Source organism: Hemisphaericaspora subhashii, assembly GCF_019202705.1.
Source record: "Hemisphaericaspora subhashii strain CBS 10753 chromosome Unknown scaffold7, whole genome shotgun sequence".
Taxonomy (NCBI): Eukaryota; Fungi; Ascomycota; class Pichiomycetes; order Serinales; family Debaryomycetaceae; genus Hemisphaericaspora; species Hemisphaericaspora subhashii.
This window is the reverse complement of record NW_026057208.1, coordinates 110,646-135,522: the sequence shown is the minus strand read 5'-3', so window position 1 is coordinate 135,522 and position 24,877 is coordinate 110,646. Positions and strand designations below refer to the sequence as shown.

Genomic DNA, 24,877 nt, shown 5'->3' with positions numbered 1-24,877 from the left:
TTTTCATTAATTTATCTAATCATTCTCTTCTTCAACTTCTTCTTGTTCCACTTCTTTCTCATCCCCTTCCAATCGAAGTCTTAATAAAGGTTCAGGATACAAATCCAGACTATTCTCAGTATATTTCAACAATCCCAAAGAACCAAGTGATATACATTGAGCAACACTTTTCCAAGTAGCCAACATATCAGCAACACTTTCTGTTCCTGATTTCATTTGATCCATTTGATCAGCCATTGAATTTAATTTTGTTCCCATTTCATCCATCAAATCACGAAATTGACGTAATTTCTCGAGATTTGCTCTTTTTTCAGCATTTTGTTCTTCATATTTACTTTTATTCATGCTGATGTTATGTGCCTATAGAAGTATTACATTCATACCCCCATATACAGCCTATGAAAAGAAGATGTGTGATGTTGTTAAAATAAAATGAATTTTTAATTTTACGCGCGCACAATTTTGCTCTATTGATTCTAAACAAATGTAAAAAAGAATTGGAAACAAATAGAAATCTACAAAAAAAAATGTTGCATCAATCAATCAACAACTAAAATCAACATTGGAATAAGCAAAGATGGCTAGAATAGCATCATCACTGACTTTAAGTCCAAGTGTCCTACCTCAGGGAGGTTCCAGGTATTCTACAGGGGGAATTGGTTTAAATGCTCACCAAGAATCACAATCATCTCATTATACCAGCAGTAGCGGTAGCAATAGCAACACCAGCAACAATTACGGACTGATATATGCTGAACAGAATCGAGAGTTAGCTAAACGAAATGCCATGTATAATTGTTTCTAAGTTCTTGATGTTAGGTTTGTCCATCTTAATCTTAGGCTTTTGAGATTGCTAAAACGTAAAATTACTCAAATGACAAACAACAAATCAATCCCAGATGAAAAACTACGAACCATTGAATCTAAATATATATTCGGCATAAGAGAAATGATTAATGCATTTACAAAGCTTAGATCTGATCAAGGATTGCCTGAAAATGAGGAATTGTCATCTATTGCAGATATGCTTTGTCGACCAATCACTTCCACTCCAATTGAAGTTGGAAGATCTTCATTCCCAGCCTTCAATTTATCTGCATCGCCTGAACCACAAGCAGTAAGTTATTTTACTCCAGTTAGGTCAATAAATGACTCAGAGGATGATTTCTTGGGAGATTCATTCGATGAAAGAGATGAGAAACAAGAAAATAAAGTTTCTACTATTTTGGAAGAGAGAGAACTGACAATTGAGGGAAAGGAACTGCATAATGATTTACTTATCGATATGAACAAACCATGGACACCACCAACTCCTTCAGCTTTAACTCCTTCACCTCCAGCAAAATCTGCGGTAACTCCAACCACTACTGCTCTGGTAGTAGTTACTTTAAAAGTTAACCCAAAGAAGATGAAAACGGAACAGAATAAGGTCCCACCAACTCAGCAAAATGAAAACATCGGTGTCACCAAGCCTTCGAAAACTAACATAAGTGAGGCAAATGTATCCTTTCCAGTTCTCGTTTGCTTTCCCTTCAATGGTCCATTTCTTCTGTATCTGCATCAAAATATCAAGAAGGAGAAAGCTGTAGGATCAACTTCAAAGAAATCCAAAAAGTCAAGATCAAAAAAAGCGCCAGACGAAAAGCGTAAAGAAACAGCAACTTCAAATGAGTCTCTGAATAGAAAGCAAGAAATAGAGAAATTCTGAGGTTTACTTCTCCTCGTAGTCTTCTTTCTTCAATACCTTCTAAGTAGGAGCTCTCATGGGATTAGAAGATCAGGCAGGGCCAGAAAGGAGATCGACTACAAACCTATACCATTGGGTGTTAAATTAAGACGACAATCAATTGGATTGCTTGACGCCGTGGGTGAGAATATGTATAACTATGCCATAAGCAGACCCAGTACCTGTTCACAGAAACGAAAATCAGAGTCACCAGAATTGGAAAGGTCGACAAAGAGAAAGCCATTATCAAATGTTACCAATGCCAATAACCACCATCATCAAGGCAAGGGAGATAAAATTACCGATCGCAAACCAGCTAAGATTACATCAAAACCAAAAATTGCAGATTCATCGTCGAATATTGCTGACCAAGAAAACGTGCTTGATGGTTCAGTATTTGATTTCGACATTCAAGAAAGTAACCAAAAACATAGCTATAACAGAAAGAATCGTAGTAGCACAATTAGCATTACATAAAATAAAGGTACATAGAAATTAATACAGAATGGGCTAAATATATATATAAACTTAAACACTCATTTTCATCTTGATTGCTGGAAGTGGTTGATATCCAATAATTTCAAAATCTTCAAATTTAAAATCATCAATTGACTTGATTTCATCTTTTCTTTCTTCTCTAATAACTAATTTTGGAAATTCTTTAGGAATTCTTGAAAATTGTTCTTTTAAAGCATCAATATGATCTAAATAAAGTACTCGTAGTGGGTACCATACTTATTTAAGTGGTGTCAGGTATAGTTGTTGTACTGCAATCATTTTGGTCAATAAAGCATATGAAGCGATATTGAAAGGAACACCCAATCCCATATCACAAGATCTTTGATATAACAAACAAGATAATTTTGGTCTTGCGGTTGTTTTAGCTTGCTTCTCGGAATTTGATTCTGGAGTTTCAGTAACACCTGGGAAACTGACATAAAATTGACAAAAGACATGACATGGAGGAAGGGCCATTTTGGGGAAATCAGGAGGATTCCAAGCTGACATAATAATTCTTCTATCATATGGATTTGTTTTCAATTTCTTTATCACATCGAGCAATTGGTCATATCCCTTTCCAGTATAATCAGCATCACAATCCTCATATTCAGCCCCGAAATGTCTCCATTGAAATCCATAAACTGGACCTAAATCACCTTCACGACGATGGGTTAAGCCTAATCTATCCAAATATTCACGAGATCCATTTCCTTCCCAAATCTTCACTCCCTTGTCACTTAACAATTTGGCATCGGTTGAACCAGCAATAAACCATAATAATTCATGAATGATACCTTTGGAAAAGACTCTTTTCGTGGTTAAGAGTGGGAAAGTATCATTGGATAAATCAAAACGTAATTGAGGTGGGGCAAAGAGGGATTTTGTTCCTGTTCCCGTTCTATCTGGACGGAATTCACCTTCATTGATGATTCTTTCACATAAATCAAGATACGCTTGTTCAGCACTATTTATTGAAACGGTCATACTATTGATATTGGTTGGTTGGTAGGGTGTATATTGGTGGTGAGAGAAAGAAGATCAGATGAATGAATCATATTTAAAAAAAAAAGAAACTCAATTGCGCGTGAACAAAAATGAAGACGCGTTTTTCAAAATGCAACAAAAATTTCGCAATCATAAGAATTTCATAGCAAGCAATGTATGAATTAAAACACTAAATGGTGTTAGATAGATACGATAAAGTTCAGTTCATTTTGTATTTATAAGTTAAATTTAGTTATTATATTTGATTGATGAACTATCTCTCTGAAACTAAAAATCAACTAGCAAGCATTATCAGAAGTACCTGTACCTTTAGGACCAGTTCCTGGGGCCCTTGATTCACCAAATACAGCTTCTTGAGCCAGCTGAGCATACTCCTTAATAGTTTCAGTAGCACGTTGGGCAGAATCATAAATAGTTTCTTGCACCTTCTCACGTTGTAGACGTCGGACAAGTATATTAAGTGGTCTGAAGAGTCGTCGAACTAGTAACAATTCACCAGACTTTTCAGCAGCTTGATCGTATAATTCACCAGACTTTTCAGCGGCTTGGTCCTTTGTTTCCATAGCCTTCTTATAAGCGGCATCTGCAGTTTCAGATAATTTTTGGTTAACATCGGCTGCCTTTTCTTGAGCTTGACCAAGAGACTCTGTAGTATCAGCCTTAGCTTGTTCCTTTACGTCTCCAGCTTGGTCATAGGCTTCATTAGCCTTATGAGAGGCCTTCTGTTGGAGATCAGATGCCTTATTCTGAGCTTGATCATAAGCTTCACCAGCCTTAGCCTTAGCTTGTTCCTTATAGTCTCCAGCTTGATCATATGCGTCTGAAGCCTTTTGTTTAGCTTGTTCCTTGTAGTCTCCAGCTTGATCATAAGCGTCTGAAGCCTTTTGCTTAGCTTGTTCATTTTTGTCCTTTAATGTGTCTGAAGCATCTTCGTATTTCTCATTTACCATTTCTCTGGCTTCGGCAGTCTTTGCTTTAACATCATCCTTAGTTTGTTGAGCAGTTTGCTTTGTTTGTTCTTTAAATCTTTCTTTCTTATCTACAACAGCTTCTTGGGCTTCTTCAGATGCATCTACCGCATCTTCTTTGAATTGGTCATAAGGTGGCTTATTAGTGGAGGAAAGTATATCGTATTGATTGTGTGTTTCGAGAGCCATTTTTTTGTATTTTGTTATTTGTTTAATAGAGAAGAAGAATACATCTGAAACATTTTGAAAGAGAGCTGAGTTGACCCTATTTATAGTTTATTCAACATCACCCAGGAGCTCATGGAAATATATCCCATAGTGATTTCTAGAGCAATGTTTGCTTTAGTGACATCAATACTTCTTCATTTCATGTTATATGGTAGCAACGTATCGGCATTTCCTAAAACGGAAGTTGCGGCACTGATTAGATTGCTATATGTTTCAAAAAAATAGCAATGACGTCGATTGCATGAAATAAACGTATATTGCTATTATTACTGTTACTACTACTATGTTATATACAATTGACTATACGAGACTCACTCCATCTAAATCTGAAGCCATGTGAAATATTTAAACCATTTTGGTTGTACAAGTATGCAAGTCGATTCGGCAATTAACAACGGCTTTTCTGCCTTATTATCATCAAGTGGCAATGTTTCCAAATAACCTCCAATAACAACTTTTCTTCCCTTAGCTTCTTTAACTTTTGCCCGCAATACTACTGTACTTTGAGGGGGAGCTTGATTCTTAAAATCAATCAGTAGTTTTGCGGTAACTCCCTTTTTTGCCGGAAGTAATGGGAATCCAGCAGCACATAAACCTTCATCTAATATTGTAGATACTACTCCATTATGAATTTGTCCATCTTGACTTATTAAGAATAGAGGATTTACTATTTTTGATCAGTTAAGTGGAAAAAGAAGTAGTTATTTAACAATTGGATCAATTTCAAATAAATCAGGTCCAAATAAAAGTCCAGTCCCCACATAATTGTTATGATGTTGTCCTGGGAATGCATTACTCGAGTTATATTGTCTAAGTGATTTGTTTGATTCAAGTTGTTTATATTCTTTTGTAGATTGTATTTGTCGTAATACTTCCTCATTAATATGAAGCAATTTTGTATCTTGGGGGTGTCCAGCTCTCCAATCTCGAGGGAACCCTGCTATCCCTACACCAAAAGCCACTAATGGTATTGTCTTTCTCACTAATCCTTTAAACATATTTTCTATTCAATTTAAGTTAATAGATAAATATGGGGCAATTGTTCTCATGAATCGAATTAGATTTATGGAAATTTCTAATCTTTTACGAATAAGTCGTGTACCTTCAACCGAAAAATGAAAATTTAATTCACGTGACTTATGCGATGATCATTTCAGAATTTTTTTTTACTTCTGCAAATATAATTTTACAAAGATCCTTTTCTCTTATCATTCTAACCATTTATTAACAAAACAAATAGAAGCAATGGCAGTCAAGACTAAAGGAGTCAAGCGTTCTGCTGACAAGATTGAAAAGCCATCCAAGAAAGCAAAGCTTCCATCTCCACCTTCTGAATCTGAACAAGAATCTGAAGAATCTGGTGAAAGTGATATTTCCCTTAGTTCTGAAGAAGATGAGTTAGATGATTTAGATATCGACGATGCTTCTAAAGGCCAACAAGGCAGCTCATCGGAAGAGGAAGAAGATGACTTAGATGACTTGGACGAAGATGCAAAACAAGATCAAGATGAAGATGAAGAAGAATTCGATGAGGAAGATGGAGTTGAAAAACCAGTTGATCCAAACAAGAAGTCATCAGCAGAACAACATGCTGAACAAAGAAAATTATTAGCTGAACGTAAATTACAAAGAAAATCAGGTGTTCAAGTTCAACAAATTAAGAATTTATGGGAAAAATTAAGAGTCACAAAACCAACTCCACCAAAAGAAGTTCGTGATAAATTATGTAATGAAGTTTGGGAATTATCTAAAGATGTTATTAATGATTTAGTCTTAAAGCATGATGCTTCCCGTATTGTCCAAACATTGGTGAAATACTCCAGTAAGGAAAGAAGAGATAAAATTGTTCAATCTTTAAAAGGGAACTATTACTTATTAGCAACATCTGCATATGGGAAATATTTATTAATTAAACTTTTGCATTATGGATCTAAAGAATCTAGAACTCTTATTATTGATGAATTACACGGGAAGTTACGTAAATTAATGAGACACAAAGAAGGTGCTTATGTTGTTGAAGATTTATTCGTTTTATATTCTACTGGTGAACAAAGGCAACAGATGATTAGAGAATTTTGGGGGTCTGAATATGCTGTTTTCACCGATTCAGGAAAAGGAAAGACCGTTTTGGAAGTTATCAAAGAACTGTCAGAAAAGAAACAATTAATAATGGCTAATTTGTATGGTACCATCAAAGCATCTGTTGAAAAAGGTTCTACAGGGTTCCAAATTTTACATGCAGCTATGAGAGAATATATCAGTATTTTGGTGGATGATACTGAAGTAAATGATTCACAAATTAGAGAATTTATAGATCTACTTGCTGAACAATTTGCTGAATTAGTACACACTCTGGAAGGTTCCGAAGTTGCATGTAATTTAATTGCCTTGGCTAATGCTAAAGAACGTAAAATTATTATAAGATCTTTAAAGAATCATACTAATGAATTAATAAAGAATGAATATGGTAACACTGTTTTAATTACATTGTTCATGACTGTGGATGATACTGTTTTACTTCATAAATCTTTCAGTGCAGAAATCTTTACCAATGAATTACTTCCAGGACTCATTCAAGATAAATTCTCAAGAAGACCAATGTTATATTTATTAAAGGGATTGGACGGAAAGTACTTTTCACCAATTGTGAAGAAGACAATCTTGAAATATGAAGAATTGGCTTATAAGAAGACTTCTAAGAAGCCTCAAGAAATAAAAAGAACAGAATTGGCAACCAAAGCAATCCCATTGATTTATAAAGCAATTTTGTCAACCACTAATTCAGAAGATCCTGAAAAAACCTTGGAGAAATTATTATCTAATAATATGGCAGCTCAATTTATCACCGAGTTAATTCTCACTTCAGCTGATGTTGAAGAAGTCAATAACAATTTAAGACCCGAATTGATAAATGCAATCTTTGAGCGTACTGTCCAAGGTGATGTTCTCGAAGATTACCATTTACTCAACAAAGCACCATATATCTCAAGATTATTAAAGGCTTTGATTCAAGGTAATGAATTCAAGTGGGATAATGAAGCTAAGAAATTGATCTCAACTGATTCAGAAAAGATCAATGGTACTGGTAGTGAATTTGCCGAAAGAATCGCTGATGAAGTTTTAGACAATAATAAGTTGAAAAGTTGGACAAGCGGTCAACCTGCTTTTGTTCTTGTTTCTGTTGCTGAGGTTTTACAATTAGCTGAATCTCCTAAATTCCAAGAGATTCAAAAAGCATTGAAGAAAAACAAGAAACACTTATCCGAAGATGACAAGGGTGCAAAACTCTTATTAGAACTCATTTAATAAAATCGTATAGCTTTTATTAGCGTTTGTATATTAGAAAGTAATTACATTTTCGTAAAATAAATATAAAGACAGAAAAAGACAACACTTTACATAAATGCAGCAGCTTCTTCTTCAAAATCTTCCTCTTCACTAAATTCTCCTTCACTAGATGTCGACTCATGACTATCAGCATCAAAGATAGCTGACACTGAACTCATCTGTCTATCTATTCTACTGGTCAGAAGATGTCCTGGGTCATATGGAGTAAGGTTGCCATCATCGTCACTCACAATACTCTCATTATCATCAAAATCCACCTCATCTACCTCGTCTTCTTCTTGCTCATTTGCTATGGTAATAGCATCCTTGTCAATTGCTTGTTCATCTGAATCTAATTCTTGGAACCATTCAAGTCTCTGTCCACATCGAAGACACGGTAAATCTTCTCCACCTTTACTTATCATATTGAAACGAGCAGCAATACATACATAACAATATATATGTCCACAATTAGTAATATACGGATTCGTCACTGGGCCCGCAGATGGGAAAGTTCTTGCCCCAGTCAGTGAAGCTTGGTTATTGTTATCATGACAAATTGCACATTCATGAATAGGTAAATTAGTATATGGGGTAATTGTAGGTGCGTGTCCCACTTGAATATCAAGATGTGAAGAATCTTATAAGGATGGATTATTAAAGGAACAGTAAGAAGGATTAAAGGACTCAACATTATTAGGTAATATGAATACTAAGAATTCAGTCATCACATTCCAAACTAATTGTCGATTTTGAAATTCATAATTAACACTATCCCCAGTGAATTTCAATAAGGCAGACAGTATTGGAACCATACTTATCCCAAATAGTCTATGTACAACAGATGGATATTTCCCATCGATTAAGAATACTGTGAAATTTATCAAATTGGCAAGTTTTAACGTATTATCGATTTTATTCAATATTAAGGATCTATTGCTAACCAAATAATTTTTTAGTTTGGTAGATATCGAATTACTGGATGTACCCTCTTCTATACTTTCATCAAATCCATAAAGATATGTTTGTAATCTTCCATATAAATATTGTAATATCAATACTGCTAATAATAATCCTCTTTTTGAATTACCAATTATCTTACCATTCTTAATATCAGTTAATCTTAAATTCTGTAAAGATAAACCATATGAAGAGCCTGATTTCCAAATGGTTTGTCTGAATATTACCAAGTTAAGTAAAAGTGAATATAATTCTGGGTGTTGACCAAATGAATATTTACTGTTATTATGTAATTGAAATATTGATGATAATTGTTCTTTTAATAATGTGAATAATTCACTGTCTAAGATACTTGCATCTAACTGACTAACTCTTGGTGATGGATAAGATATTGGAATCATCTTTACTATACTACGCTTGCTACTGTTATTCTATATTTCTTCGTTGTTGTCTTTGTCTATGAACTTATCGATGGTCTTATGACTATTCGACAAAAAACAAAATTTGATGTTCCGTCCCCACACACCACATGATAGATCAACAAGATTTTTTTTCCTGCCTGGAAGAACCGAGGTTAAATTGTTTTATTTATGAGGATTTCGCAGCCATATTCCATTTTAAATACATTAATACTATATATATCTACATATATATTCTAATTCTAATTCTCTAAAGCAAATCTATAATCTCAAGTGCTAGTTCTTCAATAAGAACAGAAGAATTTTTAGTTTTCAATGAAGTCAAAGTATTCTTAATTGGATTAGAAACATTTGTTTCAGCTAATTGATTCATGCCAATCAAGTAATGTAATAACCATTTCAAAATCTTTAGAAGCAGCAATTGAATAACTGGCGTCTTATTATATATACTAAGTTTCATAAGAATATTATTAATTATTGTAGCATTCAGCATAAACTTAGTGACCTTTGCATTTGTAGTCATTAATTGTAAATAGCTGTCCAATGTTGATTCAATATTGGAAGGTTTTGGAATTAAGAATCCGGCCACAAGACATTCAGCAGCTCTGGGAGTATCAAGTCTTATATGACGAGGATCACTTTGATGCCATTGGCGAATCGAATCAAGTGCATTGGATTGCCAATATGGATCTAAGATAAGATTGAAATAAATACTAAGAATATCATTCTTACGTAATTCTGACCTTACTTTAGAGTCACAATATACAAATTCACATACCAATGGTAATATGAATTGTCTGAATGGTAAATTGATAATTGATAAACTTTTCAAATATGGAACAGCTCCCAATTCAACTATTTCTCCCGCTCTTATTTGATTCAAAGAAATGCAATTATATATAATAGGTGATACGATGTTTATCACTTCTTTGTAATTCTTCTTAGCTGGAGTATAGATCTCAAGTTGTCTCACAAGAAATTCCAAAATATCCGCTTTATATAAATGCTTTAATGCGTCTGAAACATATGTGTACCTAAACTTTTTAAATTCTTAATGGTTAACAACTAACTTAACATTAACTAGTTGAATTCTAATCATCAACTTGAATAAATCGGCACTTGCAATTGAAACACGTACTCTGGCTTCAGATTGTTCAAAGTATTTAACTATGTCCACTATTCTGTCAATTGCAGTTTGAATTTCTTCCATCGTGACTTGTTTACCCAAAGGCTTTTTCCCACACTTAAGCAATCTATTCAATAATACGACAAACCAAAAAATGACCCCATATTTCGACAAAATACGACAAATATCAGATTTCGATCTGGTTAAATCCTTTGATAAAACATTATGAATACATTCAATTGAAACCAAGGGGAACGTTGGAGTAGTATCCAAATCTTCTTCAACAAATTTTGACACCAAGCGGAGACCACCGCAAGATACAAACATCGATAATGCTTTGTCTGATGTATTCAAAATACCAACAAATCTTGCCACTTGTAATCTAACTTGAAGGTCATAAGTTACATTTCTAAAATGGGCGATTGCAGGAATACCACCAAGAAAACAAAAATTCTCAAATAAACTTACGTTACTTTCAAAAATATAATTCAATATTGAAAGTACATGACACCATAATTCTTGTTGACGAGGCATTTCTTGATGACTATCCAATAATTCCAATAATGATAATACACCATGATCTCTAACAAATATATCATGCAGAATTGGATATTTTTTAATAAGATGTAACATCCTTCCTGTAAGTTTTACTAATGAACCAATTGCCTCTTCATTACCCAGATGAGCTTGATCCAATTTTCTTGAAAGTCTAACCACTAAATATTCCATTTTACTTTGTATTTCCAATTCATTCGTATTAAAATTCTCAATATCAATATTCAAAAAAGGATCAGATTCTTCCGCTTCTTCCTCTTCTTCTGTATTTCCATTCCGATGAATTAATAATTTGGTCTTCAAGTTTGGAAATACCGATGATGTGTCTGCTTCTAATTCGTCATCATCTTCCGCAAACTTATTCAAAAGTTCCGACTTTGAAGCTACCAGCTGCGGTGGCTGTACCATCGCTGTATCCTGCTGGAGTTCCGTTTCAACATCATCTATATGTAGGAGATCTGGAGCTAACGCAATCTGAAACTTAGGCATCTTAACTTCAGCAAAATCATTATCCCAATTCTCTTCATTTGCTTCCGAATACATTCTAATGGATTTCAATTCAATACTTGGACGCTTACCAGGTCGTGGAATATTAGAGTTTGCTAATCTTGAATTACTTGCACTGTTAACTCCATTGGATAACCATTTATGTTTCAATAATAATTTGCCACTTATTCGAAGATTTGGTTGTTTCTGAAAACATTCCAATAAGAAATCTTTAGCAACTGAGGAAATATTTTTAGGAAGTGGGGGATGTTCATCCGTTCCAATTGCATGCAAGGTAGCCATAGGATTAAGATCGTGATACGGTGGATTAGTTGTGAATAGTTCTATTATTGTAGCACCCAAAGACCAAATGTCAGAGGCTGTACATAATCCTTCACCTCCCAATACAGTTTCAGGTGCCATCCAATTTGGAGTACCCACAAGTGTGTAATGCTGGGAATTTATTCGCGTTGCAACACCAAAATCTGCCAATTTGACGTCCCCCGTTTCAGTCAAGAGGACATTGGCTGCTTTGACATCTCTATGAACTACCCCTTGATCATGTAAGTAAGTTAATCCCAATAGTATTTGTCTTACATAATTGATGATCTGTGATTCTGGAAGACCTTTCTTTAGTTTTTTATAGAGTTGTCTTAACGACCCGCCTGCACAGTATTCTAATAATACATTTAATGAAGTTGAAGTTTTCACAAATCCATGATATTTTACTATATTTCGATGTTTCAAGATCTTTAAAAGATCTATTTCTCTCATTAAAATCCCCACATCTTGATCCTTTTCTAACAAGATTTGCTTTATTGCAACAACTTGGTTCGTTTTTAGATTAACAGCTCGATATACGCTTGCAAAGGCACCAATACCCACAAGTTCAATAAATTCGAAATTATCCAATGCATTATCCAGTCTTGTATTGCTTCGTTTTTCAAATTTTTGAGCCGGAGTTAAGCTAACTTTGACAGATGAGGTTCTTTGATGTTTTGGTGTTGATATTAATTTATTAGTTCGAGGAGGCACGTCATTTGGTATTGTTGATTTGTTTCTGAGTTTATTACTATGAAGAAGCTTCTGTTCATGATTTTCAACATGTACCACAAAGGGTGAATCCCCATTCTCATCTTCACTCTTACTATTTTCCCCAATGGGATATACTATTCTTTCATTTTGGAATTCGTTAAGTCTATCATTTACCTTGTTGCTATCAAACTTGTCATCAAATTTAACGTCCATGGAATCTCGGATTCTTTTGACAAATGGAGATTCATTAACGGAATTTGGATTGGTGGCATTAATTCCTGATAATATCACTGATTCACCAGAGCCATGTGAGAATTTTGAAAATGATAGGTCTTCGTTGATTTCAAGTCCTTCCAAATCCATATGAACACTACTTTCTTGATATTTGGCTAATGTTGAATGTTTATTCAAATCTTTAGGTTTGTTGTTTTTATTGATAGTACTTTCAGACAGTAAATGAGTTGATACATGTAAGTCACCCACATCTTGTAATTGTGAAAATTTGTTATACGGCACCAGTTTCATTTATGATACCCGTTTTGTCTTTCACTATATATTCATTCTCTAGTAAAATAGAAGAGAAGAATTAAATAAATGAAATCCACTTTGGTTGTAAAAAACTTTTGTTTACAATTGTTGAAAATTTAAGCGAGACGCGCGGGTAATACAATCAGAATTTGATTTGTTTCCATTAGAGAGAGACAGACTGGCAGACTGACAGACAGAGACAGAGAAAGAGAAAGAGAGACAAAAGACAAGGAATAGTTATATAGAGGAAAGCTTGTTTATTTCTATATCTTGAATACTGATCTGATTAACTGGAAACAAAAGTTAATAGATGTTCTCTCAGACCATTACGAACGAGACGAAGCACAAGACTATTGTTTTTTTTTTGCAACCAACTTAACTTAGGCAACCTTTGTAAGTAACTTACCAGCTGGTTTACCAGTAAACAAAGTTTTCCAAATTTGAGGAATCTGTTGTAAACGTTCAATTGGATCATCTCCAGTCAATTCCTCAACATTATAAGAACCTTTAGCCTTAATTTTACCGGATTGAATTGCACCAACAAGTGTTTTGATACCTTCTGGGAATTTATTTCTATAGTTTAAAACAATAAAACCTTCTACCGTTAAACTACTGGTAATGATTTCATTCCAGTTTGTAACTTTCGAAAGTTCTCTATTTTGATAACCAGAGATTGCTCCACATGCAACAATTCTTCCAAATTTCTTAATCTTAGTTAAGAGAAAACTTAATATTTCTCCACCAACATTGTCGAAATAAACATCAATAAATTCATTACCAACGTATTCTGAGATTTTAGTCTTGTACTCTGGATCATTGAAATTAACACATAAATCAGCACCGATTCCTTCAACAAGCTTACATTTTTCATCTGACCCAGTAATACCAATAACTTTTCCAATGCCCAAGATATGTTTAGCAATTTGAATTGCCATGGATCCAGTTGCACCAGATGCAGCGGAAACACAAACAGTAAGATTCTTACCTTCTTCAGGATTCTCTAAAAGACGTTTGAGTTTCCCGGCTTCAGTCCAGCCAAATAATGCTGTCAAAGAGGTAAGACCAAAAACAGATAAATAATAAGGTAAGGGGAATCCAGCACTGGGATCAATAACTGCATTTACCTGGGCTTCATTCAACACAATGTAATCAGCCCATTGCATTCTACTGGTGATAATGTCACCAACCTTGTATTTTTCCGAATTACTCTTTACAATCTCGCCGATACCAGCAGCTAGCATAATGTCACCTTCTAAAATTGGGGGGATATATGCCCTTGCTGGATTCAGACCTTTTTGAATCCAAGTACGCTGTGTAGGGTCATTTGAAAGATATAAGGTTTTAACTAATATTTCACCACTTTTTAAATCGGCCGATACTGGAACTTGTTTGATTTCAAAGGTAGAATCTTCTTCACCGAAGTTAAGATTAACATCGGTTGTTGGTGCGGTCTTCAAGTGGATTCTAGTTGCAATATTCGGAATTGACATTATTTTTAACAGAAGGCAATGTAGTTTCTAGTAGGTAATTTAATCGTTCAGTTTTTGAGGTGGCGCAGACGGGGGGACATTGCCTTTTTATTTATAAATGTATTTGTGGGGCTTGTTGATTTATAGGAAAGCGGGATTTAAGAGCTCGGTGGTTTGTGTCAAGAAATTAAACAATCAACATTCGGAAAATTGTCCGCATTTCCGGTAGCTATAACAAAGAACTTTTACAAGGCGACGAGAGCCAGTAATAAACACTTAAAAGCTATTTTGTAGAGATATCTACAAATGTGCATTATTTTTTATTTTTCGTGAAGTTAATTATTCCCATAATATTTGTATATGAATTGGAAAAGTGCATTTTTAAAGAATACCGTCGACGGAGACGTTGTTGGCGCAAGAAGAATACTTGCTAATGTCTACTGCATGGCGACAATAAGAAACAACATCCACATAGATTCTGCAATATCAAACAAACAAGTCTATAAAGAATTGAGTGGAGGGTCTAATTCGAACTCCTCGACATTCTTCTCGAAAGTAGTGTATTCAACCAATCTACGATCTTTCCACTCTTGTAAGTCTTCCTCAAATTTAGCAAGCTCGATCAGTGAGGGAGCATACAGCTTCTTTTCATCATCAGATAACTGCTCCCATTCCTTTGAAAGTTGCTTCAGAATTTCTCCCATCTCAGCGAAAGATGACCCTTTTCCCCTTTTCTCCGTACTAAATCTTAGAAAGGGGCCTAACGGTTTCTTAGGCTTTGGCGTAAAAACTTCGTAAAGGGACAAAAATCTTTCATAGTTAGTACTCCAATATTTAGCTTCCTCTTCCGACAACTCACCCTTATTGAATGTATGAGAAAATTTTGAAATGAAATTAGCCTTCGAGATTTTACGAGGGCATAAAGGTGCAAATACCTTGTGTTCCAATTTGACTGCTTTTTCCCATTTTGGTTCAACGTCCTTTCCCGATTCTTTTGTATTCTTTAACGTCTTCAACGAGGAGGGAAGATAACGTTTCTTCTTAGGTTTTTCTTCGGCATACTGCTTTTTGAGGGCGTCTGGTAATTTTTGAGTTAATGCCGCAATTCTAGTTTGGATGTCGGCACTAAGTGGTTCAGAAACCGTAGCGAGAGTTCTAAAAATGAATTGAGATTGGCTTCTAAATGAAGAGATACCAATTGATCCAATTGAGGTGGTTAATTGTTTGAGCATGATTGCCATTGGAAAACAACACTAATGGGTTGAGGTTTCAGTGATTTGTTTTGGTTTGCCTTCTTTGTTTTTTTCCCCCGGCTGACTGAAACACTCACTTTCTTGGGTAATTAAGAACCAGGACTTTACGACACAGTATGTGATTGGTTTAGAATCTGGTTAGATGGTGTTCACGCCTAGCTGTCGACTGTTGCATATTAGTATTTTTCTCCGAATAAGATAAACACCTGTAATTTCACGATTTAGGGAAATTGAGAATTAGGAATGGGCGAACATAGGTTCTTTATCGAAATCGTGACTATTGTTATCGATTAAATGAGTTAACCTTCTTATTAAACGAGGGAAAGCTTGTGCAAACTATAAAGTTGATCTAATCTAGACATAGTTATGTAATATATATATAAAATCTCTTATACTAAACTACACAGACTTAGAGAATTAGACTGATATTTATAATGCTCAGGAAGGAGCATGTCTAAATCCTGCCAAGATACAAAGAACCTACTAAACAAGGATAACGAAGCGTCATGGGTCAATGCGTAAGCGGAAGGAATTATTTCCAATGCCAAGACATCCAGCTAGTGACCTAAGGGGCACGCCGAATAAGCAACAGGCCAAAGTCACTCTATCAGAGACCACCTTCTAATTGCCAAAAGACTCAACAGCTTATCATAGCATGGCCATAACAACTACTGTACATTAGCAGAGTTACACATCTACGAACTGGCTGCTCTAGCCCTCTTCATCAGAATGCACAAGCCGCTCAATTCGTCTTCTGACAGAGCACAGTGCTGCCCTGGCATCGAACCCATTTAATTTTATGATGACCTACTAGAAACATCAAGGGTCGTACTTTGATCTCCCATCCAGCGTGGTAGCCTTACAAGGACTTTACTACTCCCACCAATTTTTTTTTGCTAACTAGGTGCCAGCTATTGGCGAGCGTCAATTTGACCATTAAAGAGATTTTCAATCTAGCGTAACTCAATTTAGTATCCAGAAAGAATGGAGATATTGCTATATTAAACAGACAAACTAAAAAAACTATAAAGAATTGAGTGGAGGGTCTAATTCGAACTCCTCGACATTCTTCTCGAAAGTAGCGTATTCAACCAATCTACGATCTTTCCACTCTTGTAAGTCTTCCTCAAACTTTTCAAGCTCGATCAGCGAGGGAGCATACAGCTTCTTCTCATCATCAGATAACTGCCCCCATTCCTTTGAAAGTTGCTTCTGAATTTCCCCCATCTCAGCTAAAGATGACCCTTTCCCCCTTTTCTCGGCACTAAATCTTAGAAAGGGGCCCAACGGTTTCTTAGGCTTTGGCGTAAAAACTTCGTAAAGGGACAAAAATCTTTCATAGTTAGTACTCCAATATTTAGCTTCCTCTTCCGACAACTCACCCTTATTGAATGTATGAGAAAATTTTGAAATGAAATTAGCCTTCGAGATTTTACGAGGGCATAAAGGTGCAAATACCTTGTGTTCCAATTTGACTGCTTTTTCCCATTTTGGTTCAACGTCCTTTCCCGATTCTTTTGTATTCTTTAACGTCTTCAACGAGGAGGGAAGATAACGTTTCTTCTTAGGTTTTTCTTCGGCATACTGCTTTTTGAGGGCGTCTGGTAATTTTTGAGTTAATGCTTCAATTCTAGTTTGGATGTCTGCACCAAGTGGGTCAGAAACCGTAGCGAGAGTTCTGAAAATGAATTGAGGTTGTCTTCTAAATGAAGAGATACCAATTGATCCAATTGAGGTAGTTAATTGTTTGAACATGATTGCCATTGAAAAACAACAGTAATGGGGGTTGAGTTTCAAGTGATGTTTTGTTTTTCTTTCTGTTGCGTCCTATTGAGGATTCAAATAACTGTGGTTTTTTTTTACTAAATAGGTAAGTGAGTGAAATTTAACTTTACAACCGAGTAAAGATTTGCTTGAACCTCCCTTGATGGAGAATAAGAAAATGACCAAATTATAAACCCCTCGTATACATGTCAGTTTCTAGAGTTCACCAACTAATTCTTATAGAACATTGGACTGTCACTTGCTCACCATAAAGCTCAGTTTCTGATAGCTGCTCAAGGTCAATGATGGCGGACTCTCCTTCTAATCGGTCTTTTCTGTAACAGCGACGTTACCTTTGAAAGGATACACGTCCAAGGTACGGGTTTGATTGCTTACTATATCTTAACTCATACGACCGTGTCTACTATTGCCCTTGCGATCGTTCCCCCCGGGCATACAGATTTGACCCTGTCCTCGCCCCGTAATAAAAAATGTAAATGTAAATTACAACTGATATACAAACAGACTGAATCTTTATTAAATCTATAAATTATTAATTTCTTTCGTATCCACTACTACTGGCAGCACCATCGGCAAGCTCAGCATTTTTCTCATCACGGTGGATTCTCTCTTGATTCCAACTTAAAAGATTGACATCACCTGTTTTTCTAGGTTTAACAAAATTAATAATCAATAAGACAAGACCTAAAATAAAACAAACTCCTCCACCGACCATCCAACTAATTCCTAAAAAGTCGTTCTTACCACCAATGACCGACCTTTGTGAGATATAAATAAACTTCTTACCATTATATGGTAAAACAGGGAAATGCAACCCAATATTAATTTGATAAATTCCCTTATTTAAAGTATCCAACAGTAATGCATTTCGGTTAAATAATTTACAACCGTTGGGTCTACCTACGTAGGAATTTTGGAATTGATACCAAGTTGAAATATCAGGGATATTTGTTTCATTATAACCATTAGGGAACATCTTGAACCAATTTGGTGGGGGGACAACTTCGGTGTAATTGTACTTCGTCTTTTTAAATCTGTTTTTATCAGTAGCCCAGGCTATACCTTGATCAGTTAATGGATAATCTTGAGATGTTCCATTAACACCTTGAAATTCAGTTGTATAAGTGTCATTAAATAAACTATTTGCAATCAAACCACAGGGATAAATTTTTCTTCCTTCAGAATCAGTTGATAATGGTTCACAGTTTTGTCCTACCGTATTCTTAATAGTGTTTAAAGAAGCAGCTTTCCCATTTAATTGATCTTCACTGAATGACTTAACATATCGACGATGGTTTGCATAAAACTTATGTAATCTATAATAAAGATAAATTGGACCCTTCATATCCTTCATTACTTCAAATTGAACAACGCATACTTTTCTTTCATCTTCGAATTGTTGAGAATTGTCTGACTCCAATTTCCATGAAAATTTAGGTACATCACCTTTTGAAAGTGAATTAAAATGAAACTCAGTAAATTCCGGTGGAATTTCTGAAAAATGATCATTGGATGCTAAAACTTCACATTGACTATAGTCAATAGCGATATCTTCAATCTGATGGGAAGCGTACCACATTGCCGCACCAAGTGGGACGAATACAATAGCAATAGCAATCAAAAGCGGAATTACAGTTTTGGCAGTCAAAACCGGATTATATGCTTTTAATCGTTGTTGTCTAAATGCATTTGAACTAGGCTTCTTTGAATTTGCTTTCTTACCATCATCCAATGGGAGATCTTCTGAAACTGAATCGGAGTCAGAATCAGTTTGACCTAGAAGTATTGCACTAAGGTGTCATAATAAGCATAACACGTATCTACCAAGATTAGAAGGTTGACTTTGATCATTCTCTGCTATGTCTTGCAATGTCATGATGATGATAAATGTCAGTCAAATATTACCAATACAAAAGTGTGTAAAAAATCGGATTAAGACAAGAATTTAAATAACGATCTTAAGATTTATATATCGAAACAAGGATAAATCTGCAGATACTTTATAAATAACTTAAGTACAAAATAGGGGCTGTGATGTTGTCTACTCTCATGTAATTGTCTAGAAGATATACAATTATAAGAAAAACAAATGCTCACTTTATCCGAACTTTCCAGGAGTAGCAAAGAAAAACTGTCACAGATCACGTGATGTTTGTCGCAAGACACTAGTCACATGATCAAATCCATCAGTCACGTGATAAAGCCGATATTTTGTTTCTTTTTTTGATTGCTTCATCTCCCACAGAAAAATTTTCAAAACATGTTTTTTTGGTGTCTTAACTATTGTAGAATGGATGTTTCATTTGTAACAAATTTTCTCTGGATTCATCCATCTTTAAATCTTTTTGAATCACAATCTTCAAATTTCTTTTTAAAGATACCACATCTTTTAAGTAGATAGTCAGTAGCAAGAGAGTCATAGATACAAAGATATACTAATCAACAATGTCTACTTCACACGAAACAGCTGAAAAGAATATTGAGATCTGGAAGGTCAAGAAATTGATCAAATCTTTAGAAGCAGCAAGAGGTAATGGTACTTCTATGATTTCTTTGGTGATTCCACCAAAGGGTCAAATTTCATTGATTCAAAAGATGTTAACAGATGAATACGGTACAGCATCTAACATTAAGTCTCGTGTTAATAGATTATCTGTCTTATCAGCAATTACATCCACTCAACAAAAATTGAAATTATATAATAGTGTTCCTAAGAATGGGTTAGTGGTTTATTGTGGTGATGTTATAACTGATGAAGGTAAAGAAAAGAAATTAAATATTGATTTTGAACCTTTCAAACCAATTAACACTTCCCTTTACTTGTGTGATAATAAATTCCATGTTGAGGCATTAAATGAATTATTAGAAAATGATGATAGATTTGGTTTCATCATTATGGATGGTAATGGTGCCTTATTTGGTGCAGTTAGTGGGAATACAAGAGAAGTTTTGCATAAATTTACAGTCGATTTACCAAAGAAGCATGGTAGAGGGGGTCAATCGGCTCTTCGTTTCTCTCGTTTAAGAGAAGAAAAGAGACATAACTACGTTAGAAAAGTTGCAGAAGTAGCAGTTCAGAATTTCATTTCTGGCGATAAAGTAACCGTTAAAGGTTTAATCTTGGCTGGTTCTGCCGATTTCAAAACTGAATTATCTAAATCTGATTTATTCGATAATAGATTACAAGCAAAGGTTATTAAAATCGTTGATATTTCTTATGGGGGTGAAAATGGTTTCAATCAAGCAATTGAATTATCAGCTGAAACTTTAGCAAATGTTAAATTCGTTCAAGAAAAGAAATTATTAAATGAATATTTCGAAGAAATTTCCCAAGATACTGGTAAATTTTGTTACGGTGTTGAAGATACTTTGAAAGCATTGGATTTAGGTGCGTGTGAAACTATCATTGTTCACGAAAACTTAAATATTGTTAGATACACATTAAAAGATATTGAAGGAGAGGAAGTAGTGGTGAATGCTAACCCAGAATTACCAGATAAATCTTGGAAATTAGACAAAAAGACAGGTACAGAAATGGAAATCATTAAAGAAGAATCATTCTTGGAATGGTTAGCAGAAAACTATAAGAACTTCGGGGCTGAATTAGAATTCGTCACTGATAAATCTTCGGAAGGTGCTCAATTCGTTCAAGGTTTTGGTGGTATTGGTGCCATGTTGAGATATAAAGTTAACTTTGAACAATTGGCAGATGAATCTGATGAAGATGAATATTATGATGACGATGATGACGACTTTATCTAATCCTACTTTTAGAAATAATAGTACATAAGTATAATCTATATATACACACACCCTAGACTAAAACGTGGCGTAAATTGTTCACAGTATGTTCATTCTACACTAAAATACTCCGTTTATCTTTCTATAAACTAAACAGACAGCCTGTTTCACTTTTTATGTTTTGGCTTGGTTACTTTGTTAGATTTCTTCTTAGATTTCTTCGATTTCCCATCTTTAAGATCCTCCAAAGCGTTAACACGTTCATGACCCAAAACATCAACATGATGACTACCAGTTACCATTTGATGTGCCAAGTTTTGCAACCCACTAGTAATGTAAGATCTTCTAGCATTTTTTCTAATAGGACTAGCCAACAATTCTTTTAATTCAAATCTAAGTGCTTTCATTGCATTCTTGTCCAACATCTTACTTTCTTGTCTCTTTCTTTGCTTCTTAATGATATCATCCTCAAAATCCTCCAAATCTGATAAATCTTCCACTCCTAACTCTTCAGCGGCTTGCTTAACCCAAGAATTTTCCTTTCTAGTGGAAGTTGAAGATAAAGAGGCATCAGCAAGCTTACCGGCAATCACAACTCTTTCTCTTAATTGCGACACCAAATCCATTTCAATTGGAAGCAATTTAACATCAGTATGCATACTGAACTTTGTATTCTTTGAAGAATTATTAGCAACCAATTTACGTAATTTTCTTAATGGACCAGAGGCCTCTTGAGGAGAACAGAACATAACCGAAACACCTTCCCTTCCAGCTCTAGCAGTTCTACCAGATCTATGAATATAGACATCTGCAGATCTAGGTAAATGATAATGAGCAACATGATCAATTTTAGGGATATCAAGACCTCTTGCAGCCACATCTGAAGCTACTAATACTGCAGTTGAATTCTTTTCACTAGCTTCTTTAAACTTTTCTAATGCTCTCAATCTTTGCTTTTGGATCATTGATGAATGAATTGAAAACGCAGGTATATTTAAACTGTTTAAAAGCGGGACCAATCTTTTCACAGAATCAATAGAATTGGCAAATACTAAAGTTGACCCTCTGTACATCAACAAGAAATAATATAAATATAAGTCTCTTTCGTTTGCTCCACATTCGACTAATGCTTCTGTAATTTGACCAGATACGATTTCTTTCGGATTCGCATCAATCAATACTGGTTTCAGATCCTTGAATTTCAATTTATTGTTTAATAATGTTATAATCTCATCATTTTGCATTAATGAATTCCCCTTTGCTTTGTTAGGTTTTTGGTTCTTATCTAATTTCCCAAACAAATCTCTAGAAAAGGTTGCACTGAAAACTAATGTTTGCCACTTCCATTCCATTGATTTATTCTTTGGTCTATGTTTCCCAAATAATTCCAAAATCTTTTCAAATTCTTCAAAATGGCCATCTTGTAATAATCTATCAGCTTCATCTAATACTAAGATATCAGTACTTGCCAATCTTTTATTCAATTCAATATCTTTCTGGATCAAGTCTAATAAACGACCTGGAGTGGCAACAATAATACCTGGACCATGTTGCAACAATCTTTCTTGTTTTTGAATAGATAATCCACCCGTAACACTGACAATACCTCTTGTTGACAATGGAGAGTATTGAGCAAGTTGATTTAAATGATTTACAACTTGATGGGCCAATTCTCTAGTTGGAGTAAAAACAATACCCACAGGATGATTTATCTTTTTATCTTTATTATTTTGTTTAATCTTATTGAGAGATTGTAAATATTTTTCTAAAATTGGAATACCGTATGCTAAAGTTTTACCAGACCCAGTGGTTGCTTTACCTACAAGATCCTTTCCTTGTAATGCCAAGGGGATTGTTCTTTTTTGGATTGGTGTTGGCTTATCGAATTTCAATACTGATAAACCATGCAAAGTATAAGGACTCAAGGAGAAATCCAGTTCACTATCTTGCCAGTTTGGTAAATCTATTTCATCGTCATCGGGTAAGGGTAAGTCGAGATTAGCAAATGATCCCATAGACAATTCATCTTTTTCTATATCTTCTGACTCTTTTGCAACATCGTCTTCTTCGATCTCTTCTGATACTTCTGCCTCTTCCTCTGCTTCTTCCGTATCCTTCTCTTGATCCACTAAGATATCTCCCTTGACGGCTTCGTCGTCCTCAGCATCGTCATCATAGAAACCAGTAAATTCTCCCTCTTCTTCTTCTTCTTCTTCTTCTTCTTCTTCTCCTTCTCCTTCGTCTTCTTCGATTTGGTCGGTCTTAGTCTTATCTTCCTCTTCATCTTCCTTGATCCTAGACGAATCTTTTACTATGAACTCAGCTTTTCCATTTACTATCTGCACATCCACACCATCGATTTCTTCTAGTCCGAAAAACCCTTCATAATCACCCAAATTATCAGGTATTTCAACAGGTTTCCATTTCAAATTGTCCACTCTAACGACTTTGGATTCTTTTTGGTGCTTTTCCTTTAAAGTAGGAGTCCTTCTCTTGACCTGGTTCTTGCCTCCTTTCTTGGCTGTCTTTTTAACCTTTCCTTTATTAGCTGCCATTATATTGTTGTATTTGCTTGCAAGTATTGAAGAAATGAAAAAGGTAATTAAAAATTTCCAGCTCATCGATAGTTAAATCTGGAACCAAAAAAAATTATTTAGTGCGATGAGGCATCAAACCTCAATCAGTTCAATAACTTCCATCGTCAAACAACTCAAGAAATATGGCAAAGAAAAAGGTTAAATCAACTGGGCTATTAAAGAGACCAAGAACTATTACAGGGAAAAGTTTGTCAACTATACCGAAAAGTTTGAAACCCCAACACACAAGACAAATTATACGAAGATTTCATATCCTACAGAAAAATCGTCACTCCATACTCGCCAGACTTAGAAAGCTTAACAAAGAAATCGACATTGATACTTATAAGGATCAACTCAATGATAATGAAAAGGTGATATATACAGAATATTTTGAAAAATTTGTACTTCCCAAAAATTATTCCGAACTTGAAGTTTATAAAATCGATGATTCACTTAGTGACCGAGATCTCATTAAGACATTGGCAAGAATAGATGCTGAGATTAAACAGAGAGGTGGCATAGAAGCATACCAATCCGCCTCTACACAGGGGCAGACCACAAAAAGAGGAGGTGACTCCTCTAAGAGATTAATCGATTGGCTTCAAGAAGAGCCATATTCAAAGAAACTATCGAACATAAACGCATTAGAAATTGGATGTCTAAGTCCATACAATGTAATTTCCACTAGTGGAATATTTCATGACATAGTTCGAATAGACTTAAACTCACAAGATCCATTAATTATTGAAGAGAATTTCATGGAAAGACCATTACCCAAGAATAATGAAGAACGGTTTAATCTTATATCATGTTCATTGGTGATAAATTTTGTACCTTCACATCAAGAAAGAGGTGAAATGTTGATCAGAATGACAAAATTTTTAAAGAAACCAATTAATGGATGTATGAGTAGTTTATTTTTGGTATTGCCACTTCCATGTATAACCAATTCGCGATATTTTGATAATAAACTATTACTTGAGATTATGAGTTCATTAGGATTTGAAAAGACATGTTATTATGAAGCAAAAAAAGTGGCATATTGGTTATTTGATTGGAATGGTAAACTGGAGGGAATAAATAAAAGAATGAAATTCCCTAAAAAGAATATGTACGCTGGATCATCAAGAAATAACTTTTGTATTACAATTGAATAGAATAGAGTAGAATAGAGTAATAGAGACTT

At 34.8% G+C, this 24,877-nt stretch overlaps 15 protein-coding genes across 15 annotated transcripts; 4 read left to right on the top strand and 11 right to left on the bottom strand. All coding sequences in view use genetic code 12, as the record gives it.

The window, feature by feature from the left end:
- Nucleotides 1-15: 15 nt before the first annotated feature.
- Nucleotides 16-345, bottom strand: DAD2 (Dad2p; the record flags this gene model as incomplete). The annotated part of the gene is made up of 1 exon (XM_049409674.1): nucleotides 16-345. The coding sequence occupies one exon, from the start codon at nucleotides 343-345 to the stop codon at nucleotides 16-18; it is 330 nt and encodes a 109-aa protein (XP_049266166.1).
- Nucleotides 346-577: 232 nt separating this feature from the next.
- Nucleotides 578-2,203, top strand: SGO1 (Sgo1p; the record flags this gene model as incomplete). The annotated part of the gene is made up of 3 exons (XM_049409662.1): nucleotides 578-789; nucleotides 841-1,501; nucleotides 1,799-2,203. 3 exons carry the CDS (start codon nucleotides 578-580, stop codon nucleotides 2,201-2,203), a joined length of 1,278 nt encoding a protein of 425 aa, XP_049266165.1.
- Nucleotides 2,204-2,461: 258 nt separating this feature from the next.
- On the bottom strand, nucleotides 2,462-3,211 carry CDC21 (thymidylate synthase; the record flags this gene model as incomplete). The annotated part of the gene is made up of 1 exon (XM_049409651.1): nucleotides 2,462-3,211. The coding sequence occupies one exon, from the start codon at nucleotides 3,209-3,211 to the stop codon at nucleotides 2,462-2,464; it is 750 nt and encodes a 249-aa protein (XP_049266164.1).
- Nucleotides 3,212-3,510: 299 nt separating this feature from the next.
- Nucleotides 3,511-4,389, bottom strand: J8A68_000554 (uncharacterized protein; the record flags this gene model as incomplete). Its single annotated transcript, XM_049409640.1, has 1 exon — nucleotides 3,511-4,389. The coding sequence occupies one exon, from the start codon at nucleotides 4,387-4,389 to the stop codon at nucleotides 3,511-3,513; it is 879 nt and encodes a 292-aa protein (XP_049266163.1).
- Nucleotides 4,390-4,748: 359 nt separating this feature from the next.
- Nucleotides 4,749-5,426, bottom strand: J8A68_000553 (uncharacterized protein; the record flags this gene model as incomplete). Its single annotated transcript, XM_049409629.1, has 2 exons — nucleotides 4,749-4,949; nucleotides 5,139-5,426. 2 exons carry the CDS (start codon nucleotides 5,424-5,426, stop codon nucleotides 4,749-4,751), a joined length of 489 nt encoding a protein of 162 aa, XP_049266162.1.
- Nucleotides 5,427-5,673: 247 nt separating this feature from the next.
- On the top strand, nucleotides 5,674-7,734 carry J8A68_000552 (uncharacterized protein; the record flags this gene model as incomplete). The annotated part of the gene is made up of 1 exon (XM_049409618.1): nucleotides 5,674-7,734. The coding sequence occupies one exon, from the start codon at nucleotides 5,674-5,676 to the stop codon at nucleotides 7,732-7,734; it is 2,061 nt and encodes a 686-aa protein (XP_049266161.1).
- An 89-nt stretch (nucleotides 7,735-7,823) lies between these two features.
- On the bottom strand, nucleotides 7,824-9,116 carry PEX2 (ubiquitin-protein ligase peroxin 2; the record flags this gene model as incomplete). The annotated part of the gene is made up of 2 exons (XM_049409607.1): nucleotides 7,824-8,371; nucleotides 8,573-9,116. 2 exons carry the CDS (start codon nucleotides 9,114-9,116, stop codon nucleotides 7,824-7,826), a joined length of 1,092 nt encoding a protein of 363 aa, XP_049266160.1.
- A 268-nt stretch (nucleotides 9,117-9,384) lies between these two features.
- On the bottom strand, nucleotides 9,385-12,861 carry CDC15 (serine/threonine protein kinase; the record flags this gene model as incomplete). The annotated part of the gene is made up of 2 exons (XM_049409596.1): nucleotides 9,385-10,092; nucleotides 10,198-12,861. The coding sequence occupies 2 exons, from the start codon at nucleotides 12,859-12,861 to the stop codon at nucleotides 9,385-9,387; spliced, it is 3,372 nt and encodes a 1,123-aa protein (XP_049266159.1).
- Nucleotides 12,862-13,244: 383 nt separating this feature from the next.
- Nucleotides 13,245-14,354, bottom strand: J8A68_000549 (uncharacterized protein; the record flags this gene model as incomplete). The annotated part of the gene is made up of 1 exon (XM_049409585.1): nucleotides 13,245-14,354. The coding sequence occupies one exon, from the start codon at nucleotides 14,352-14,354 to the stop codon at nucleotides 13,245-13,247; it is 1,110 nt and encodes a 369-aa protein (XP_049266158.1).
- A 479-nt stretch (nucleotides 14,355-14,833) lies between these two features.
- On the bottom strand, nucleotides 14,834-15,574 carry J8A68_000548 (uncharacterized protein; the record flags this gene model as incomplete). The annotated part of the gene is made up of 1 exon (XM_049409574.1): nucleotides 14,834-15,574. One exon carries the CDS (start codon nucleotides 15,572-15,574, stop codon nucleotides 14,834-14,836), a length of 741 nt encoding a protein of 246 aa, XP_049266157.1.
- A 1,035-nt stretch (nucleotides 15,575-16,609) lies between these two features.
- J8A68_000547 (uncharacterized protein) lies at nucleotides 16,610-17,341 on the bottom strand (the record flags this gene model as incomplete). The annotated part of the gene is made up of 1 exon (XM_049409563.1): nucleotides 16,610-17,341. One exon carries the CDS (start codon nucleotides 17,339-17,341, stop codon nucleotides 16,610-16,612), a length of 732 nt encoding a protein of 243 aa, XP_049266156.1.
- Nucleotides 17,342-17,903: 562 nt separating this feature from the next.
- Nucleotides 17,904-19,247, bottom strand: LEM3 (Lem3p; the record flags this gene model as incomplete). The annotated part of the gene is made up of 2 exons (XM_049409551.1): nucleotides 17,904-19,147; nucleotides 19,196-19,247. 2 exons carry the CDS (start codon nucleotides 19,245-19,247, stop codon nucleotides 17,904-17,906), a joined length of 1,296 nt encoding a protein of 431 aa, XP_049266155.1.
- Nucleotides 19,248-19,816: 569 nt separating this feature from the next.
- Nucleotides 19,817-21,133, top strand: ERF1 (translation termination factor eRF1; the record flags this gene model as incomplete). Its single annotated transcript, XM_049409540.1, has 1 exon — nucleotides 19,817-21,133. The coding sequence occupies one exon, from the start codon at nucleotides 19,817-19,819 to the stop codon at nucleotides 21,131-21,133; it is 1,317 nt and encodes a 438-aa protein (XP_049266154.1).
- A 146-nt stretch (nucleotides 21,134-21,279) lies between these two features.
- On the bottom strand, nucleotides 21,280-23,667 carry MAK5 (putative ATP-dependent RNA helicase; the record flags this gene model as incomplete). Its single annotated transcript, XM_049409529.1, has 1 exon — nucleotides 21,280-23,667. One exon carries the CDS (start codon nucleotides 23,665-23,667, stop codon nucleotides 21,280-21,282), a length of 2,388 nt encoding a protein of 795 aa, XP_049266153.1.
- A 164-nt stretch (nucleotides 23,668-23,831) lies between these two features.
- J8A68_000543 (25S rRNA (adenine2142-N1)-methyltransferase) lies at nucleotides 23,832-24,848 on the top strand (the record flags this gene model as incomplete). Its single annotated transcript, XM_049409518.1, has 1 exon — nucleotides 23,832-24,848. One exon carries the CDS (start codon nucleotides 23,832-23,834, stop codon nucleotides 24,846-24,848), a length of 1,017 nt encoding a protein of 338 aa, XP_049266152.1.
- Between the last annotated feature and the right edge of the window lie 29 nt (nucleotides 24,849-24,877).